This window comes from Dunckerocampus dactyliophorus, chromosome 3, assembly GCF_027744805.1.
Source record: "Dunckerocampus dactyliophorus isolate RoL2022-P2 chromosome 3, RoL_Ddac_1.1, whole genome shotgun sequence".
Lineage (NCBI taxonomy): Eukaryota > Metazoa > Chordata > Actinopteri > Syngnathiformes > Syngnathidae > Dunckerocampus > Dunckerocampus dactyliophorus.
Window position 1 is genome coordinate 12,665,310 of NC_072821.1, and position 22,593 is coordinate 12,687,902.

Consider the following 22,593-nt stretch of genomic DNA (forward strand, 5'->3'; position numbering starts at 1 on the left):
ATACAAATTAAATAAATTAACTTCCCATTTAATAATTTAAGGTTTACTTATTTAAAGTTAAATATTATTTAATTGAGTGTTGTAGTGAGCATTTTCACTTTAGTGCATTACAGAGTATGCATCATCAAGCAGTTATGATATTGCTTCTCAAACTTGCAAAAAACATTTCACCAGCATTGTTTGTTGGACTTGATCATACAATGTATCTCCAGGGAGGTGCCCTTTTTGATCAGGAACAACAATGTTGCACAGTTAAGTTTGGGAACAATGTGGCAATGTCATGTGAAAGATTTGATAGACTTAAAAAAGTGAAGGACAAAGTTCTGTGTTTACTCCTTTGGCAAAACTTAGCCATTTATCTACAAAGCTTTCACTCCCAGCCTCCCTGATGAGCATCAGCACATTTTCTGCACTAATAGTAAGACATTACAAGTGATAAAACACGCCTTATCCTTAAAAAGGAAATTATTGTCAGGGAATTTTTTGCTGTGTGGCATTTAGGTCAGTGTGTAATAAGGTGAGTCAAGATGGAGTGCAAAGAAGTACTATGAAGCAACATTGTTTTCAGCAGGTCTCAGTTTGACTCACTTGCATCCTGTTTGTCTCAAGGGGTGGAAGTTGTCCTTGTGCTCGACTTCCTGTGGTGCTGGTGGGAGGGGGGACCACAGTAGCTACTGAGCTATAGCAGGCTGACCACCGTTCCTTTGTTGAACAGAGGTATTGCCCACCCCCCCGGTCGAAGGGGAGTTTGTCAACAGGGGTCTATCTTCCGTTTGGGAAGATGAGGTCATTGTTTGCTTCTCTTTAAAGATAGAACATAGTCCTCACTCATTAGGGGCTTTCCTTTGTGTGCTTGCAGTATTGTCCTATCCACAGCTTACACCTTCAATGTTAAATACAGTGCTACCCTCACTATGAGCACCATGAAAACAAAAATTCAATTTGGCCCTCCTTGGGCAGCTGTAACCACATCTCTATTTTCACAGTAAGGGGCCCTTGGAATTGTCCTAACGTTTCCCTCATATACGGTGCCCCTGGCTACCATCAAATTCAAATGCCTCAATGATTGTGCAAGTTAGAATTTGCAAGTAAATATGTCACACAAAAATGTGGCGGTTGAACAGTCATCATAACCTTAACATACCTTAATTATGTTAGTTAGTTAGTTAGTATCATACAGTACCATACAGTCGCGGTTCAAACATCGCTCCCGCAGCGGTTTTTCAAAAAATAATTAATAAATGATCGCAGTTTGGAAGGTATTCATTGAAACACACCCGAGCACGAGTCTGATTTATGTCTTCAATGGCTTATTTTCTCTGATTATATCTAATATATTGGGTAATATGAGTGTAAAGGTGACAATAGGGTGCTACTTCATGTCTAGAGGCCTCTAGTAATGGTAAAAAAATTATATTTAGAAAGTCATAAACAGTTTTTTTATGCTGCAAAAATATTGCATTCATTTATATTGAATCCTACTTTGCTGAAATTCACTTGGGAATATTTTTGTACTTTGAGCATAAAAAAATGTTTACAATCTTCTAAATACAGTTTTTAACATTATTAGAGTGCTCTACGCTTGAAATAACACCCCTATAGTCACCTTTACACTCATGTTACCCAATATAGTAGATATAAGCAGAGAAAAGAATTCATTTAAGACATAAATTAAACTCGTGCTCGTGTGTGTCACAGTAAATGTGTTCCAGATGTGTGGAGGACTGGAAGTGACGTCAGGGGTTGAGAGTTGAGTTTCAGCTTGGTGTGGGTTACACGTTATTATGTCTATTATGGTTATGATTTGTATTATTGTGCCTGAATGAGATCATTCTGCAATAAAAGCCTGTTGTCCCAGCAACTCAGCCATGAAACAGCATGATTGATATGATATTAAAGAATGTTTTTCAAAAATCGTGACCGAGTGAAGCTGTGAAATTTGAACCGCGATGTGGCCAAAAGTGTGTGTTCAGAATTTTGGAATAAGAACAAACTGGAGGTCGACGAGCATCCTAGAACAAATTTGTCAAAGGGAGCATTACTTTTGGAAACTGACTTGGTGTGAGGGCGACAGGGGACTGAGGATGTACCTCCTCTACTGTAGTGCCACCCACCTTTTTTGGGGGTGAGCAGCAGCCCCCATGCAGAGAATGCTGGAAAGTAGAGCACCAAATTACCCCGTATTCAATTTAATTGCAGTGGCAAACCATCACTAATCTAATGAGTATCTGTTCACGGGTTTGCTCTGTTCCCCCTCTTTTTTCTTTGCCCTAAAAAGGAGGGGTGAGGGGCAATTGTGGACCTCTGTAGAAAATGAATGATGAGTTTGTTTCACACAATAATACCAGCGGGGGTTGGGCTCGTCTCAATGTGGGTCAGTGTGCTGTAGAAAGGGGGCAGCACGGCCTGTAAAGGGGCGAGGGGTCTGTTTTGTGTCTTCACTTGAAAGCTGCATTGTGTTCTCAATCAGCTGAAATGCGTGGAATTTTATGAAAGTTACAAAATGGTCATTATTCCTCCTAAAGTAATATGAACTTACTTTTGGAGCCCGCGCCCCCCCAGCGCTCCATGCTCTGTAATTGAGAACATCTGCACATTTGGAATGGGATCTTTTGGTGTCAGCATGCATCGGTATGCAAACAATGTGAAAAGATGAGGTGCAGTGAGTGGGGAGAATGGTTTGCTTCCAGGAATGTCGGGGTCAAAGTGGAGAATGTGCACCATGCAGACCCTCTTCACTCAGCTCAGGCTCTGTTACAGTGGACCCAACCTGACCTGTGGGACCTTCTTAATTATGATGGGTGGTGATGTCGCATCTCTTATCTCTGAGGTGTCCTACAGTTTAGATTTGAGCTTTTAATGGGTCTCAGCTGTTGTCTTCCCTCCTAAAGGTAAAGAGTCAACCTTGTACTTATCACACCTTTTCCAGTTCTTATGTTACAACCGGTGCTTCTGAACATCATTGTGTTCATTTCTCCATGGTTTGGAGCCGTAAACCCTGATCTGGTGTGTTTTTACAAGGGGGTGTGTGGGCAGGATAGTCATCGCTGCTATGTAAATGGTGTTACATCATACCAGCATGCCAATGAGTTAAACAGAGTCAGCAAATGTCACTAATGGAGTACATCCAGCATGTTTTCTTATTCGCATGTTACTTTATTTCAATAACAAGACATTTGCATGTTTCCTGTCTGTTGACCAATGAATGGACTGCAGTGTGTTTACCTCCTGGTATGACACAACTTCGGAAAAACTGCAGAACAGTACTGTAGTATGGAAGAGATCACTTAAAGGGGCCCTATCCTGCTCATTTCAGGGAGTTTTAAATTGATAATGGATCCCACTGAAGTTGCTTTTAATACAACATTCTAAAAATCTCAAAGTTTGTACATGGTAAATCTGCATTCTTCTCCTCTTGGCCAAAACTCTAGGATACGGCAGCCTCCTCCCACGACCACACCTAATCTGTTGCGATTGGTCAGGGGTGTGACGTCTTTTGCCATATGCTGAAGTCTCATGTGACGTCATGTATACGGTGGTTTGAACTCTGTTCTTCACGACTTGGGAAAAATATTAAAAGTTTCGTCGGGTTGTAGCAGCTCATGGACATTTCACTTTAGAGGTGCCACCTCATAACATACTTGCATTGTACTATGCTACTTGATGGAAGTAGAGCTACTGTTATCTTATGCTCATCGAAAATAACCTGACTTTACACACATACGGTACATCTCCCTAAATGCAGCTCATTCCCTATCCAGCTCCGTCCTTGGCTGTGTCTTCTTCGCCTGCCTCGTGAGTCATCTCTTAGAGGGTGTGAACTGACGCTTCACACTGTCTGATCATCAAACTTAGCCCAGAGAAGAGTCATTCCTTCCCAACGCCACCTCAGGCTAAAAGTAAAGGACGCCGTCGCGAGTCTGTGCGTTTGATGATAGCGCTGTTTTCCCAGTGTTGCTTTAGGAGCTGATTAATAAGCAGGTGGCTATAGAGAAGAAGAGGAAGGAAACAGTGGACATACAGTACTTTCTGCATGTTGACAGACGCAGCAGGAAATAAGATTTTTGGAGCATGAGGGCATATCTTTGAAAAGCTGTTCTATCTGTATGTATTGGTGTGGAAACTCAAAGGAGTAGGAGTAGCTCAATCAGAAAAGGAATAGCCGAGATCACTTTTGTGATAGTACATAGTCCCTTTTGCCATATTTACAGTGTTTGCAAATCAGTAAATTCATGGAAAAGTATTCCATACAGCAACAATTAAGATACAGCATCTGCATTACCTGCAGCAATCAGTCAACGGGGCAAATGCTCATGCAGATTGGCATTTTAAGTATTGCATTTCAATTACTGATCAAAATGCATTTGTTGCTAAATATTTGCAATGATTTATCACACAAAGTTACACTGAATACACCTGTAGGCAAATTAAAAATGGTGCGTCACACTGTGACAATGTGTGAATGAAAGATGCCTTGAGTGCGCAGGGATGAGGAAGTGACTCTGCAAGAAGGGTAGACTCATTGCAGGAAAGGGAAAAAAATAATAATAATAATAAAAGGAGGAACTGCGTTGCTTATGGATGTGCTGCAGGCTGTTAGTGTTATGGGGCCTCTGTTTGCAAAGGTGCGATGTGATCAGTTAGCATGTTGTTGCAGCTGCTGCAAAAATGGAGGAAATCATGTGCTTTAAAGCTTCCTGCTTTGGGCTAAACAGCTTCTTACCGAGTGCCAGCAGGAAATTAGAAAACTGGAAACAGCTTGTCATCATTTAGAACCAAAGCCCAACACAACCAGTAGTGAGGCTTTTCGCTGGATGTGGTTACGATGGATCGTGTGAATGGTATAGATGTGAGTTGATATTATTGATATTACCTAAATATTGCATTTTACAGCCAATTAGGGAAGTTTAATATTTATTGTCATGCGGGAGGCTGAATTGGTTGGAGCGACGAACCAATTTCACGGTTCACAACCTGCAACACTGCTTCAAAGACTGCACAGTCAGTTAATGTGCAACTATACACAAACACTTTGAATACACAAGAAGTCCCAAGTCAAACTGCGAGGAGAGGAAAAGTTAATGGATAGGAAAAGTGAGTCAGTCTCTACAAGATATTTGCACGCAAGCATTGTATATTTTTAAACATATTTGCCATTTGCTTTGTTGGATTTTAAAACCATGGATATAAACCATCAAGCCACTATCAAAGAGCTTAGTCGTTAGTACTAATCCCCCAGTGATTGCTGAGTAATCTTTAGGAATGTTTTAACAAGCATATGATGAATGATTAACTCTTTGTAGAAGAAAATAATCAAGACTTTGTTTATTGAAGCATAGTAAAATTAATATATTCCACTCTCATGAAGCTAAATAAGGTCACCCAGACATGATACATGATGTTATTAGATGCTATCATATGCATACAATTAATACATCCCTGACAGTGTCAATCAAAACTGAGCATAATTATCTTTGTAAAGGCAATTTTATACAGTTCTTATATTGGATGTGATTACATAGTGTAGCTGTATGTAATGTTGTGTTGAGTGTTCAATGGAGACGGCAGTCCTTCCAGCCTCCTCTCACACAACAGTGAGGTCAGTGGTTTGTGGGTTTAACACAGATGACCTAGTGTGGGAACTGGGCCAGTGAAGTGCTGGTGCTGAACTTTGTGCGTGGGTTCAGTTCTGTAATTTTGCCTTTAGCCCATCTCCATTATAGTCTTCATTTCTTCCATTACCACTGCATTGTTGAAATAAGAATTTAACTTCCTGGAGAGTTTAGTAGCTTGTAGGTAGTATGGTTAGAGGTCTGCATTTGAGGACATTTTGCTGAACATGTATGTTTATCTTACTGGTTTTACACTAAATATTTGCTATAATTAACTCGATACATTTATACTGCATTATGAACAGTATGTCTCATCAGCAGAGTTGAGGGCTACAAGGCGGTGACAAGGAAAACTGGCCTGACTGGCCACTCGGCAGTGACGCTGGGAAGTACCTGCATGTCCGCTTTTCTTCCTGCAGAAGAAATGTGTTTACAGTCATCCCTCGCCACTTTATGCTTCGAATTTCGCAGGTTCAATCTATCACAGTTTGTCAAAGTATATTAATTAATAAATCATGCTGTTTTGTTGTTGAATACAGCCTATTAGTCAGTAAATATGCATATTTAAACAAGCAAGATTTTAGATGCAGGCCAATATAATCCAATACGAAAACTTTTTTTGTTTGTTTTTCAGCTTGTTTACAGACTTATCTAGATGTTTACAGACGGCACTAGCTGCTCCAAACTTTGGACATGTTAAAAATTTCCAACTTCCAGCTTTGGATAGAGTTCGGCAGTAGTCATGCTACTCTGGCTTTTTTTTTTCTCTGTTACTCGGTGGAAACTTGCCGTTGTGTTGACTTTCATGGCTGTTAGGCAAGCGGAAGTGTGATAGTAGTCCAAAATAATATTATTCCAAGGTAATAGAGAGCCAAATATACTTTGAGCCATGGTGCTAAGCACAGTAGCTACTGTAACAGTTTGAGTAAGTTGATTTGTCAAGCCTGTAGAGTGAGGAGTAAGGATGATGTCATGAAAAGGCGACTGTCAAAGAGTGACATATTTAGACATTACTAATGCTGTTCTGTCTACAGTCCATGGACAAAAAAATTATTTGCCGTTGTATAACACTGTCTGACAAAAGCAGACACAATTTTAGTTGTTCAGTGACACTGACTAAATGAACACAGTAAATACACTCATTCTCAAATTTGAGTGCCACTTGGAGAGGTTAATTTTACAATATACTGTTTTTTTTATTGTGGTTGTAGTTTGGAGTGGTGCATAACTATTCTGCATCATAGAAGTTGAATATCATAATTACCTTATGCTGCTACGTGAGTGATTCAAAATATCAACCATATAGGCTATAGCTCTTATGTGGCCTGGGAAAATGTATAATCTAATAATAATAATCACATGCAATTAACAGCATCCAAAATATTACAAATGCATTTTTGTATGATGCGGTGCACACAGTGCATTAAAATACAGCAATGTTCTTATAAAATGATCAATTGCAGAAATTGGATTCAAACAAATACCCTTCTGAAAATGTTAATCAAAACAGTATTATCATCTTTGTAACGGCAGATTTTTGCAGCTGTTGTCTTGCATCTCATTAGATGGTTGATCATTAGATGCATCCATGTGTTTGTGTGCACACATACAGGCACTGACACACTTGGATGCCACCGCTGTGTCTAATTAAAAAGGAATGTCATCAAGTTTCGTCAACGCTGCATGAAGTTTTTAATGCCTCAAGGAAGACAGAAGTGATGAAATTTCATGATCTCACAAACACTGAATGTTATTTTATCTGTAAATGTGTCTTCTGGTTGTCATAAGTAGTAGCCAACTTATTGTTGCGTATATAAGTTCTTGGACAAGGTAAATGCTTGCATGTAAAGCAACATGACAGAACAGTAACATACAAACGGCTCAGTTAGTTTCCTCTCTGTCTTGCCTGCTGCTTTATGGTGATTAGCAGTGTGTGTGTGTGTGTGTGTGTGTGTGTGTGTGTGTGTGTGTGTGCGTGTGGGCATAACTCAGTGTGCTGAAGTAAACACAAAACTCCCAAACCTGTTTCCTGACATTCCACCTAAATGACATTTAGTGTTGCTTCTAATCAAATCTCAGCACAGCTCCTGTCCAACAAAGCTGTCAACTCAACTGAAACCGCTTATTTAATTTACTCCTTGAGAGTAAGTGCTCTCGTGAAGTTATTTCAGTCGACCACCCCTACTTTCTCCGCGTTTGACACATTTGTGTTTTCATTGCTTGCTGGGTTTGCAGCAGAGGCTACCAAAAGTAATGTGAAGTGTAGGAAAAATAATGAAATTGAATATGCTGCAACGAGAAGTTAAACAAGAACGGCCCTCAATAGACGGCCATCACCAGGTGGCACAGTGTCAAATTATGGCACAGAATATATTAATCTCCTAAGGTCAGGACCTCCTTCATGCACATCAGTTTTGGTCAAGATCTAAGCTTGTGGAGCCAAGCAATGAGAGTTTTGTGTTTCATGGCGAATGACATCTTCAAACTGCTTCAAACTTCAACTGTCCAACTACCTGTGCATCTTACAGCAGAGGCTCCTTGTTAATTTTAGTCCTGTTATGATGAACGCTCTGAGTTTGATGTCAGGTCGGATGCAGTGGTGCTGGGGTTAAATGTATTATTATTAACTCTCCGGTGGGCATGTGGCGAATCAGCAAACTTAGCAGCCGAACTTCCCCCACACCTTGTGGTTACAATTCAAAAATGTTTTAAATTAATTGTCAGCCATCCATCTAGTATACAGTGTTCAATTTTAGTGGCAATCGGATGAATTCCCTAGGAGGAGCCTGCTCTGATACAGTTCTGGTAACTTGCACTGTTTTGTGTAAGTTATTTAACCACTTTTAGGGCAGGGGTGTCCAAATGTTTTCCACCAAGGGCCGCGTATGCAAATGTTAAAAGATGCAGGAGGTTTTTGATACTTTTTATTTTGTGAAAAGGTTTAAAAAAAAGATGCTTTATATGTATTTAAAAACAAAACTTTGTGTTAGCTTTGTGTCATTGGTGTCAATGCATATTTTTTTAACACCTATTATTGCACATTTTTTCTACTTTTTTCCATTGTTTCTGTTGATGTTGTTTTTTGTTTAATTTCTAGAATGTGCCAGAGGTGAATTAAAAAAAAAAAAAAAAAAAAAACAGCTGTGGGCCACAAAATGGCCCCTCGGCCGTAGTTTAGACACCCCTGACTTAAGGTTTTGACACACGCATAACATGTATGTTCTATATATAGTAGAGGTAAAAATAAGATCGTCATCATCAACAAAGCATTTCAAGGAGTCTCAAATGCTCCATCATGCATCATGCAGCATTTCTACTCACTGAACCTCCTCGGTACTGAAACTGTTGTTGTTCATGGGACTTCCAGAGCAGCACTACAGTTGTCCAAGAGATGGCTGAAGTGGAAGCGGCCAAGGGCGCGCTGGAGGGCCAAGCTGGGCGTCTGAGCCAAGAGGCAGAGCGGCTGCGCAAGCGAGCTCAAGAGCTGGAAAACGAAGTGGCCAAACTCAATCGCATCATTGACGACGCCAAACTGCAGGAGAGCAAGCTGGGAGACAGAGTCGCACGATTGGAGGTGACGTGTTAACATTAGTCCATGTCGATTGTGAGCTGCCCCTCATGTTAAAGTTCATACTCGACTTTCACAGAGAGAAAAGAAGCAGCTGGAGGAGTCTTTCAGTGAGATTAAGGAGCAAGAAGAGGAGATGTCTCGTGCCAACCGAGCTTTGACATTACGGCTTGAAGATGTGCAGGTTAGACGAGTGCGCTGAACTTATATATTATTTTGTACATCCAGTAAAGGCAAATCTGACCTTCTATCAACCTGACATATTTGTGTGCTTCCATAGAGGAATTTGTCCAAGCTGAGCAGCGAGCACAAGGAGTTGCAGGAGAGACTGCAAGAGGAGAAGGATCAGAAGGAGCAGTTTAAGAATATGAAGAATGACATTGAGGACGAGAGACGCCTTCTGGACCGAACGGTGGAGAAACTTCAGAAAGAGGCAAGTTGTAGTGTCACAGCATTTCTTATTTATGATGTTCAGGTTTTAGTGACCTTTTAGTGCCCTAGAAGACAATATTTTGCTCTCAGAGAAGAAAATGTTCCTCCAGAAACGACAACAACTTCAGGAAGCACATACTGTATGTTAATGCTGCAGGTTCACATGGGTGCTTGAAATTCTTGAATTTTTTAATCTTTCAGAAAGAAAAAGTTTTGTTGTTTGTTTGATGGAGAAATGTGAATTGCAAATTGCAGACCACAAGCACTTCAAAATAATTTGGTAGATTCATTCAAATTTGTCAGAAGTTGTAATACTGGACATTTTTAAAACTTGTTTCCTGACCAGAGCTGCTAATATAGTGCTTCACATAGTTGACTTTGGCACAGCTAGTGTGGGCTCAAAATCCACGATGTGCGGCATTCGCGATATATTGAGGAATGGCATTTGTTAGGTACCAGAGACCACTAAGAATATACAGTAGTCATTTTGAGTCTATATACAGCATATGCTGTATATTTAGTATATTTATACAGATGCTGAAAATGATTGATTTAAATAAATATTACAGGTAGACCTGCCACAAGTGGTAAATCGATTACTCGAACAATAAAAAAAAAAAAAAAACAGAAGTCGATAATATTGCCAGCCTTGATAAATAGACATGTGCATGTATGCATGTTTGTTTTCCCTGTTTGTTTTTACCACACAGTCTGGATGGCAAGAGGGTTCACTCTCCAAATGTGTCCGTACGCATTGGTCCTATAGTGGAAGGAATGGAGAGAGTGAACCCTCCTGTCAACCATTAAGCCTCTTTGTCCCAGTATGTGGAGGCGGGGCTACTAGTGGATACACAGACAAGAGTGCTAGCAGTGAGTTAGCAAGCAAACACTAATATGAATGAAGGCACAAAAGCAATGGTTTGTAAGCTGAATGCCACAGCCCCAGTGTGGAGGTGCAGCAGAGCCTTCGTCCCGACAGTCAACACTTACTGAGGCATTTGGTTGGCAAAGTACATATAAATGAAACAGCGCAGAATGGTGCGCGCTCACTGTGTTACTCACTGAATTGCAAAAGAAATGCAACCTTTCAATACGATTGAAAAGCCAACATTTAATTAATTTTTTTTTTATAATTAATGAAAAAAAGGTCTCAAAAAATGTTGTCAATACTATCGATTATTGACAATAATTTGTAGGACAATTATCGTCCAACAAAATTTGTTATTGTGACAGGCCTAATTACAGGTTCTCAATAGTATTGGGGTGAATTTGGATGTGGGGGGGGGGCATGAAAAAATGTCCCATAAGGGGTGCATGACAGAAAGAAATTGAGAATGAACATGAACCTTAATGTTAACACATCCTTTTTTTTTTCTGGAAAAACAAATGAACTTTTCATTTTTTCCTGCCCTTTGTGCCCTCAGATGAATGACATTGTAGATGCGTCCCAGTCGTCGACTCGGGAGCTGCAGGAGCAGATTGATATTTATAGGGAAAAGAACCGCCGAGAGCTGACAGAGCTGCAGAAGTTATTGAAGGAGCGAGGCCAAGAGCTTGACAAGTACCTGCTGGCTGCCCAAACTCTGCAGGACGAGGTATACAGTTTTGTATATTTGTGTCATTGAATGTAGCACAGAGCTTCCATGGTAAGGTTGGTCAAATCCAGGCCATCATTAGCGGGGCCAACAACATATGAGCCATTGTAATATGTAGTCGTTGTGCCATAATGGTCCAACTTAACATCCCTTCGCCACAGTGCATTGTTTGCACTTAAGTCATCCATGTCAGCACTTTGGAATGTTAGGAATGTTTTTGTTTGAAGCAGAAATAGATGAATGTGACTAATTAGTGTTAGAATGGGGACTGGACCTCTATTGTTTTTATGAATTAATTCACTATTTATGTAAAAAAATGTATTTGTTTTACAATTTAATGTAATGATTGAACAAATGTATAAGTGTAAGCATGTCATCTAAAGTAATGCATTCTTGCAAACGAATTTCCTTGTACAATTTACTCCATATACTGCTCAGTTCAGGAAGAGATGTTTACCATTTTCCTCAAAACCAAGCCAAGAAGGAAAAAATATTGACATGTATTCATGTAGCCTCTCCAGGAATAATTATTAATTGGGAAAACTTTTATTATTAAAATTAATTGGCTTCTTGTCATTTTACTGTTCGGCAGTTGTCAAGCCCTTTCTAATTCACCTTATTGCCACCTTAAGGACTGTAGTAGGACCCAGTTCACCACAAGACTAGACCAGGATTTGCGTTTCTAGAATTTTTTGCATTTTTTCCCCTGGATTGAGGATGGAGAAGAACTCTGATGCAGTGTTTAGTCAGTCACAGCCTCACTGATATGGATGTGTTTCATGTATACCAACGCTGAGAGTGCACAGCTGCAGTATTTATGGATTTAACAAAAGCATTTGATACAATTAATCACAATATCTTAAGAAACTAGAAAAGTATGGAATTAGAGGGTTAGCATTGAACTGGGTAAGAAGCTTCTTGGCAAACAGGAAGCGATATGTGAAGCTGGGAGAATATACATCTGTAAGCGGAAACATATCGTGCGGCATACCCTAAGGGTCAATATTGAAACCAAAACTGTTCAACCTATATATAAATGACATCTGTATAGTCACAAAAGACCTGAAGCTATGTAGTATTATTTGCAGATGATACCACTGCTACTCATACAACTGTTCTGGAGAAAGCACGCTAGAGCTCATCAAAAAAAGTCACAGATGAAATAACTATGCTAAAACGATGGTTTGTTAAAAACAGACTATCCCTGAATCTAAGTTAAACTAAAATAATGTTATTTGGTAATAGCAGAAAGCATACTTACGTGCAAATAGAAATAGACGGCATAGACATTGACAGGGTGAATGAATATAAATGTCTAGGCGTTATAATAGATGACAAAATGAGTTGGAAATCCAACATAAAAACATATACAACATAAAGTGGCAAGAAATACTTCTATAAAGAATAAAGCAAAATTTGTTCTGGAGCAAAAATCACTCCATACTCTCTATTGTTCTCTGGTTTTACCATAATGTAACTTATTGTGTGGAGATGCGGGGAAATAATTATAAAAGTACACGTCATAATCCATAGGATAATCCATAATGCTGGTTATATATCCTAAAATCGGTTATTCCAATTTGTTGACCTGGTAAACATTCAAACCGCTAAAATTATGCATAAAGCCAAAAATAACCAGGTACCAAAAAAGGTAATATGATTCTTTTAATCTCAGAGAGGAGAAATATGATCTTAGAAGAAAATTAAACTTAAAACACTTAATATGCACGAACAACACTAAAAACCTTTGGCATGTCAGGATGTGGAATTAAATTATGTAACGGATTGAGTAAATAACTCAAACAATGCACTAAAATGAGCCATTTCAAGAAATGACAACTGCACTTTATGCAATTCAATGCAATTTACAGCAATTTATTCATACATATTTACAAACTTCAACTTCATTGTAAAACATTGTTATATTGCTTTATCATTTTCAAATGCTATTTCAGAACTGGCAAAAGGCACATGTTTAATAGGAAGTCAACAAATGTATTAGTAATTAGTGTGAAACAAAGAGGGCTCATCTTGGACATGTGGAATTGTGAATTGTAATATGTCATGTAAAACGTATGTATGTATGTATGTTCAAATCAAATCAAACCATTACCATTACCATAGATAAGGTCAGCAGCCAGGCTCTTCCTTTCCGCCTTCCTACATCTACGCTGATGAGCTTTTGCCAAGCTGAACAACACAGGAAGTAGTGGGAGGACGTCCAAGTTTGTGATATCATTGTTGTGAGAGCTGTGCCGGCTGGATTCACGTCCTTCCTTTTGCTGTCCCGTGTCTGCTTTTCCAGCTGCTATCTGAGGCCCCTGCAGTCTTCACACATGTGAATTTGCTAGAATTACATTTGAATGAGCTATGATTTTACATAGTGGTATCATTGGGAGGAGTATTTAATCATTTAATGGATGATCAGTTTCATTATTGCATGTATGCTAAGAGTCATGTATCTATACTTATGCCATCATCTTTTTGCTTGTAGCTGTCACACCGAGAGGAGGACCTGCGGCAGTGTAAGCAGGAGCGAGATGATGCTACGCTCAGAGAGAAGGTGTTGGAGAAAAAGGTTAACGAACTAGAGGTTTATGTACAGACCCACACTCATGCTAAGGATGATAGGACCCGACAGATTAAACTCATGGAGGTATACCTGCTGAATTACATATCATATTTTTGATAATAACCAAATCATGGAGGAAGAAATAAAATTGATTAAAAATGTATGTGACTGGATCGTTTTCCAGGACAGAATTGCTCAGCTGGAGTTGGACTTGGATGAGGAGCGTCAGAATGGAGACCAGCTGATGGACAGGCTAGACCGAGGTCGAGAGCAGGTAGACAACTCAGCACATTTTCATTATCAGTGGTCACCTGTGTCAGTGAACTGCTGTTCATGCTCATGTTAGCTCACACCAGCTGTGTTTCTTTTCCATCCCGACTTGTAAATAATATCCAGATGTCATTCACTGTTTACATCACGTCCTCAGCGACTAATATGTGAATGGGAGATGCATGTACCCCATTCAGAACTTTTTCAGGCATCCTTTTTGCTTGAGCGTGTTCAGTAGTGCTTTTTTTGTGTACATGCACACACTGTCTGGGAGGCTAACAGGACTTGTTGTTGCTTTGCAAGAGGGTCTTGTGTAATCTCTGAGGTTGGCATCCTGCCAGCCACAAGGGACCATTAAAGCCAAAAATGCAGCAGGTTTCAGGTTGCAGAGTACAGCAAAGATTGTTTTGTTCTATGTCATTCTGACAGCAAATTAAATATTCATTATATTAGTGATAAATAACAAATTAATACATTATTAGTGCAAGTTAATACTGAATAATGCTCATAATCATGCTTTATAAATTTGATAAACTATCAGAGAGGAGGTGTCCAACGGTAGAAACAGCTCTCATTATGATGCAGTGCAGTTCTACAACCACAATAATAATATTGTTTATTCCCAAGTGGGGAATTTACAATAATTAACCAGAATAAAGGGAACATTTGAGTAGATGCAGTTGCAGTAGTTGCAGTTTAAATCATCAAATATCAAACTAAATGTACTGGCTTTTATCAAGCCTTTTGGTCCACACCCCTCCATCCAGTCCTCCATCACATGCATGCGTTACAATACAGTGGAACCTTGGTTGGCATCATTAATTCGTTCCAGAAGGTCCGACTCTAACCGAAACGGACGCTATCCGAATCTATTTTTCCCATAAGAAATAAAGTAAATCCCATGAATCCGTTCCAAAAAGGCAAACATGTTAACACAAAATGTGTGTTTTTTTTTTATATAGTTTTACAATTGTTTAGTTTGTATATATAGTTTTACATGCAGAAAACAATTCAAAATGCATATAAATATATACAGATAATGAATGAAGGGGATGAATGAACATTTAAAGTTACTTTTACCTTCATTGAAGATGTTATTCTTGAAGTGACTGTTCCCAAGTACACAATGTGTCACAAAATGCATGCTATGCATGCTAACTGGAAAATGTACGCAAACCGAAGCAAAATGTTGCAGTAAATTTAACCGAAAAACATGCTGACCGGGGCGAACGCGAATTGTCCTATATTTAAAACGTATTCATTTTGTAATGCAATAAATTGATTAGCCCGTTACTATTTACTAGGAGTGTCACAAGACAGTAAGTTCATGAGATGGGACGATACACAAGATTTGGTCTACGGGAACGAGATAAGACAAGATTTTAACATTACTTTTAAGAAAAGTACAATGAAAAATATGACTGAATATATAATTCAATCTACCAATTTAATTTCTACTACTGTACGTTACCTTGCATTGATCTTCATGAGGCTACACTCTGTGTGTATGCTCGCGGCCCCGCCTCCACCCACCGAGACAAAGAGACTGTATGATTGATAGATGGGCTCACTCCGTTCATGCCGTTGTTCTATGGAACCAAGGTGCAGGAACCAATTCACAGAGTGAGCCCCGTTTGAAGACAGGAGACGAGGAAAACAGGGGACGCATGCACATGGCATTGTATCGAGGACGGTAAAAAAAATAATTGAGTTCATTTTCATTTTTTGTGCGATTAATGAATGTATTTATTATTGTCACAGGGCGAGTGCCCACGGGAAACCTTGTCACGTTTTAAACTCAGAGCATTATCATCTTTGAAAAGGCAAACATTTTGACCCTACTTTTGTATTGAACCTCATTAGATTGTGCAAGATAATGAAGTTGCATAACACCCTTACCCATCGAGTCTAATCATGTGGACTGTAAGATGATGATGAGTTTGGCAGGTTTTTTTCAGTGTACCGAACAGATCCACAGGCTCTGACCAAAAATAGGCATAATTTTTTCAACAGACTTAGTGCAGTTCAGTAGAGACTTCAGATCTTCTTAAACTTCTAAAAAAAAAAAGAAAAAATCTTGGCAAAGACTAACGAGTGGCATTGGTTCAGTGTGAGACTCAGGTCGGTTGTCACGGCAACACTTGAGCTTTGAGCAGCCCAAGTGCTTGCAGTGTTTGCCTGTGTGATTGCACACATACACACACACACACACACACACACTCATTCATACAGGCATGTGCTGTTAATATGTGTGTACAGTAGCGTAAAGGGTGGGGGTGTATGGCTATGGAGGGCGGTGTGTGTGTGTGTGTGTGCACGGCTGCAGCAGAGGCAGCAGGAGGAACACCTGCGTCTCTCCTGGCACCAGGTGCTCCTCTCTGTATAAATGAGAGTAATCTCCCCTCTCCTCTCCCGTCGTCTCTCACAAAGCAGATTAGTTTCGCCGCATGTTCCAGTCTGCTGATTCAGCTCCCTCAAGCGCCGCGCTGGGTGCACCGCTTTATAGGGCCCCATCGCTCATCACAGCGGCCCGCTGTCACCCACTAATTGGCATAAAATATCGCCAATCCTAAACTCCCGTCATGGAGAAAGAGCCTTCGCCACCGAATCGATTGGTTCTCTCCTTCGCTTTTCTTTCAATTGGGCTTGAAGAGCATGTAGTGTTCTCTTGATAGAAAAAAAAAACATGATGGGCAGGCTTTGTTTATTTCAAGAAATACACTACTGTTAGAAATGCTGACTAGAAACCAAGGGAACTACACCATAAATGTGACTACACTGACAAGGACTGTATTTGTGTATTGAATGATTGGATTGCTGAATAGAAACGAGAGGGATGTTGATGTGTTTCTTTTCATATGCACGGGCAATACTGTACACACATGCCTTTCGCTGTCACAACCACATGTTGTCCAACATTGCGTCACTGAGACGTGACGCTGAAGGTCTCCAGTAAAGGTGCAATGCAGGCAAACAAGACAAACCAGTGCACCACTGACAGCAGTTAGACAACTGCTCTATTGTTTTAGAACTTTTCATGGCGGCTGCAGACAGTGTGTCTGTCACACAGTAATTGCAAGCAGGTTGTGTAGAGATGATGGTGTCTGGACTTGACAGGTGGACCAGATGAGGAATGAACTCCTGCAGGAGAGGGCTAGCAGGCAGGACGCTGAGTGTGACAAGATGGCTCTGGAGAGACAGGTACACAGCCTCCACCCTGCAGTGTTGCTGTTCAAACTCATACCAGACCATCACATCTCATCCATATGTCTCTTCATCATTGTTCTCAGTCTACTGTATTAGCTCAACTCCCACATCAGTTTCCTACACATGCATGCTGTCATTAATGTTTCCCTGTATGACCCCCGCAGAGCAAAGACCTGAAGAACAAAGTGGCTGATCTGGAGGGGTCCCAGAAGACCAACAAGGTGGGCCTGGTAGCACAGCTGGAGGATCGCATTCATGAGCTGGAGGAGCGTCTTGAGGGAGAGGAGAGGTGAGGTCCAAAGTACACTCAGGGAGTGGAAAGGAGGTGATGGAAAACCTGTTTTCTTGCTATTTTGGGTCTTTTGAAGGTGTTATGTGACCATTACATTCTGATATATACAATAAGTGTATGTCATTCCAGTTGAATGTACCGTTAAATCATAAAAGAAAATCTCTGTCCACATAGAAATGTATTTGCTAGCTGTCGAGCACTACTTTGTTCAATCAGAAGCTTGAAAAAGAAAAAAGCCACCTTAATAGCACATTCTGATCACTCCATTCCTCAATATAATAATAGATAAAATTTATTTATTATTTCCATCCATCCATCCGTTTTCAATGCCGCTTGTCCTCCTAGGGTCGCAAGGGTATGCTGGAGCCTACACCCTGGACTGGTCGCCAGCCAATCGCAGGGCACTTATTTATTATTTATTTATATTCAAAACACAATCTAAAGCAGTGAACCTTTTTCAGTGAAGTACCCACTATTGCATTTTTGTTTGGAAAAAATATGTGAAACACGGCGTGGTAGGATCAGTAATCTGATTTATTACTGTACAAATCAATTTCCATTGTCAAAATAAATATCTAATCTGTATCGTACCCCTTAATGTACGATACACTTACTTTGGGTACAAGTCACAGAGATATGGTGCCTAACAGGTGGAGCGTAGTGAATCTTCAATTCCACGGACAAGGAATGGGGAAAAACACAGCATTAAAAAATAAAAAAATACAGTGAATTACATATTACAGAGTATCGTACACTGTTAGGGTTTCTTGTTTAAATAAGGATAATGTCAGCAGCTATGGCCGTTCCACCTCCACATTCCAAGGCGGAAATGCCACAAGATCATTTTTTTTGTGTATACCAGTAAAATTGGTCAAATTTATTCAGCAGAATGACACTTGCCGTTTTTTATATTGCAGGGAGCGAGCCAACCTCCAACTGTCCAACCGCCGGCTGGAGAGGAAGGTGAAAGAGATGGTGATGCAAGTAGAGGAGGAACATCACAGCATTCAAGATCAAAAGGATCAAGTATGTTAACAAGCTCACTCCTCAAGTCCGAGGAATACAACACCACACTAACCACACTATTAGTTAAGGCATGTCTGGCAGACTTTTAACCCAGCAGCGTTGTGTGTGTGCCGTAGTTAAATCTGCGTCTGAAGGCCCTGAAGAGACAGATGGACGAAGCTGAGGAGGAGATCGACAGACTGGAGCACAGCAAGAAGAAGCTGCAGAGAGACTTGGACGAGCAACAAGAAACCAACGAGCAGCTGCAAAGTCAGCTCAAGTCTCTGCGCAGTGAGATGAGGTAAACAAACACTACAATGCTTTACACTCAGCAAGGATTAAGATCAGTTATGTGCATCATACAGAGGTAAGGCCTGACTGACAATTTTGCAGGTAATCTTGAGCTAGTAGCTAATTTTCTTTAGTGTTTCTGTTGAAATTACTAATACACTGCACCAACAGTGAGATTTGCATTAAATTCCATTAAATTTAGCTCTCCTCCTCTGCAAAACACCATGTACCACCAAGGTACCCAATATGCAATCATTGCCTACAACAGGGGTGTCCAAACTTTTTCCACCGAGGGCCACATACAGAAAATGTAAAGGATGCAGGAATCACTTTGATACATTTTGTACAGTAGACATTCTAAAACCAATCTAATGTAGGACAGAATATACTCGGCTATTTTAAGAAAGCTTTGACATCTTAGCTTTTGTTGGAGATGACAAATCATGTATTCATTTAATTTTATGTCTTTGCTGTGGGCCAAAAAAAACTTGTCACCAGCCGAAAATGGCCCCAGGCCACACTTAGGACAGCACTGGCCTTAAACCATTTTTAAGCCAATTTTCACAACATAAAACATGTCTCACACAAGTAATATACTGTATAATAATAATATAGTATTTCTTCCCCTGGATTGAGGATGGAGAAGGACTCTTAATAATAAACTTAATAATAATAGTACTGTTTTGCTGACTTAAACAAGTTTTTAGAAAAAATAATACGCTAAAAATGAATAAAAAGTAAATATGTTATGTACTTCCAAGTACAGTATGCTATGAGGTGATGCACAGGAGACAAGCCAAAAATATGCACCAGAAATATGCATTTTTTTTTCTCCATCTCCAAACTTAGTTTTTACATACACACGTTATATAAGAGTAGTGTGGTGTGATATAGTAATGGTGAGTAATCTGTAAGTACTGACCTGAATATAATGCAACCACTCTTTGTCAAGATCATTTTTTGGACTCAATAAAAAAAGAATATATTTCTTAGCTGCCTCTGCTTCACTGATGACCGTTGCCTTCAAATTCGCATCATATTTTCTATTCTGTTGTTTGATACCCAACCTTTGAGACACTTTCTTTCCGGGCGGTGTTTCTGTTTTATGGCTGCATTTCTCCAGGTCACTGGTGTGTGTGTGTGTGTGTGACAGGATGAAAAGCTCTGACTCTCTTTTGGAGAAGTCATTTGGCACCACCTGTACCCCAAATATCAGACACCTTTTTGTCCTTATTATTTAGCTTAATACAGTATTTGTTCAAACGAGTGAACACGTTGCTCGCCATGACTTAGGGGGAACATTTTGGTCTTTAGCTGATGCTCAGTAAACCCTGGTATCATATGACATATTGGTTGGGCTTGTCCATCACAGACGTAAGAGCACCTCTGCGCCGCTGCTTACCAATCAGGATGACGACGATGACGATGATGACATCAGCACGGACGGAGAAACGTACTTCAGTTCCACGTCCAACTACAAGCGCTCTTCAAGTCAGGACAACCTCTTGTCAACCTTCAGCTTGTAAAGCAAGCAAACCTCGCATCACTCTTGGACCGATGAGATGATACCTTCAACCTATGAGCTGTAAAATAACTTCACGCCAACCACTCTTTGTCCATGAATATTTGTGTTTATAACACAGCCATCATTTATTTACAGTATGGACATACGCAGGATAAGGATACAATGTGGAGCCATGAAATTCCTTCAGTATTATTTGAGCAGCTCTGAGGTCTTTTAAGAGAGATGAGGTGTAAATATTGTTTTAGCTGGTTTTCCACATTCCCAATGTGGTCTGTTTAAGCATTGGTAAACTTGAAGGATGCACTGCATAGTGCTGCCTCTGCATGGAGCAGCTTGACATTACTCACAACCTCCATTTTTATATCAAATGTGTTTTTTTACACCGTTCACTTAAATGAAATGTATTTCTGATGAATGAAGATCAAACCTGAATGTATGACGTAATAGTTTCTGGATCTTTTTTGTTGTTGTAATTTATTCATGTTTATACAAACACCAAGCCTGGCTGGCCGCACGGTGGCCTAGTGGTTAGCATGTTGGCCACACAGTCAGATTCTAGTCAAATCTGGGTTTGTATCTCTGTGAGGAGTTTGCATGTTCACCTCGTATGTGCGTGGCTTTTCTCCGGGTACTCCGGTTTCCTCCCACATTCCAAAAATATCCATGTTCGGTTAATTGGCAGCTCTAAATTGGCCATAGGTATGAATGTGAGTGTCAATGGATACCCTGCCTCTTGCCCAAAGTTAGCTGGGATAGGCTCCAGCATACCCGCGTGCGCCTAGTAAGGACAAGCGGCATAGAAAATGAATGAATGACCAGCCTGGCTTTGATGGGCTTTTAGGGAACAAGAAATGAGGGACTCATTTTAAACAAATATGTTTTTATATATCTTTTGGCATCTACTGAAGTCTTTATGTTGTCACTCCTGTTGCATTATTATGTCTGCCTAAGAAGTCGTGTAGTGATGCTTCAATGAGCTGCCATTGAATCATTGACAGAACACATGAACAAATCATTTTATTTTGCTTTATTTGGGTTTCATCGCATCTCTTAATTTTCCAGACGGAAGGCGATAAACTGACAATCAAAGTGTTGCACCACTGTAATTATTTGCACTCTTCTTCTCCTCCCTTCAACTAACAAATAGGCAGAGTGGATTTGAAGCTAATTCCTGCCACTACCTCTATGTACACATTTAAGTCTTTTATACTGTAAATCCTGCTGTGACTTCAATAAAGTTACTTCTCGTGCTATCAAATGTGCATCGTTTTTTTTTTTTCTTGCTTAACTGGCTGAAGAGCTCAGAAGAACATTTAATGATTGCCCTCATGTTCTGATTAAACCTTTTCAACTGTGTCAAGGCTTGGAGTGAGTTTTGATTTTCACTACTTTTTCCTCGCTGCAGCCCCTTCTTACGTCTTTCCAAGTGTTTGTGTCCCTTTTTTTTAATGATGCCCCACTGGTAAGGAACATACATCCGTGGCATGAGCAGCACAGCATGAGAACTGAGTACTGTAAGCGTTGTGTAAAATGTGTCAAATCACACTAATTTATTACAAACACCCGATACTGCTGTTGATATTGGTGTTCTTTGGTGAACATCTTAGTAACAAGGAAGAAGCAAGACATTGTATATCATCAGGGCTGTCAAATGATTAGAATATTTAATCGTGATTAATCGCATTGTCCATAATTAACTCAATTAATTGGACTTAATCGCAGATAGAAATAAGTTTTTATCCATAGTAAGTAGGGATGTAAATGTCTTCGTAGTAATGCTTCCATAACCAACTACATCAATTACTACATCAAATTTTATGCAAAGGGATATCAATTTTGGAAATGTGGAATTATTTTGTAAAAAAAAAAAAAAAAAAACATAGAAATCCCACAGTTTTTGCATATTTAATGCGATCGGTGATTTGTCTCACTTTGTTTGACCGGCCTTGAACGCACCTTCTAACGTTTTCCCATGCGCTGCACAGATAGACTACTATACTGTTCCCCTTTTTCCCCTTTTTCTTTCACCTCATATTTGGTCCCAAATTCTGATACTATGTGGGAATGCATAAAGGTAAGATTTGATGACCTTACTGAGTGCTAATGTGTATATTTGTATGGGGCACCTCTTTGAACACCAAACTCCAAGCTTGTACTGGCGGATGGTGGCTCTCTATTAATTTCCTGCTTTCAATTGGATGTTGTTGGTGTCATAGTTTTACAC

At 39.9% G+C, this 22,593-nt stretch overlaps 1 protein-coding gene across 1 annotated transcript in view; it reads left to right on the forward strand.

Annotated features, from left to right (window-relative positions):
• The window catches only part of cgnl1 (cingulin-like 1), a 33,987-nt gene extending 12,360 nt beyond the window's left edge, over positions 1–21,627 (forward strand). Inside the window, exons 9-19 of the mRNA XM_054770983.1 lie at positions 8,980–9,186; positions 9,260–9,364; positions 9,461–9,613; positions 11,037–11,207; positions 13,702–13,863; positions 13,964–14,053; positions 17,167–17,250; positions 17,421–17,545; positions 18,466–18,574; positions 18,691–18,854; positions 20,217–21,627. Coding sequence (XP_054626958.1) covers positions 8,980–9,186; positions 9,260–9,364; positions 9,461–9,613; positions 11,037–11,207; positions 13,702–13,863; positions 13,964–14,053; positions 17,167–17,250; positions 17,421–17,545; positions 18,466–18,574; positions 18,691–18,854; positions 20,217–20,370 — 1,524 coding nt within the window. The 3' untranslated portion in view covers positions 20,371–21,627. The remainder of the gene's footprint in view (positions 1–8,979; positions 9,187–9,259; positions 9,365–9,460; positions 9,614–11,036; positions 11,208–13,701; positions 13,864–13,963; positions 14,054–17,166; positions 17,251–17,420; positions 17,546–18,465; positions 18,575–18,690; positions 18,855–20,216) is intronic.
• The last annotated feature ends 966 nt before the right edge of the window (positions 21,628–22,593 follow it).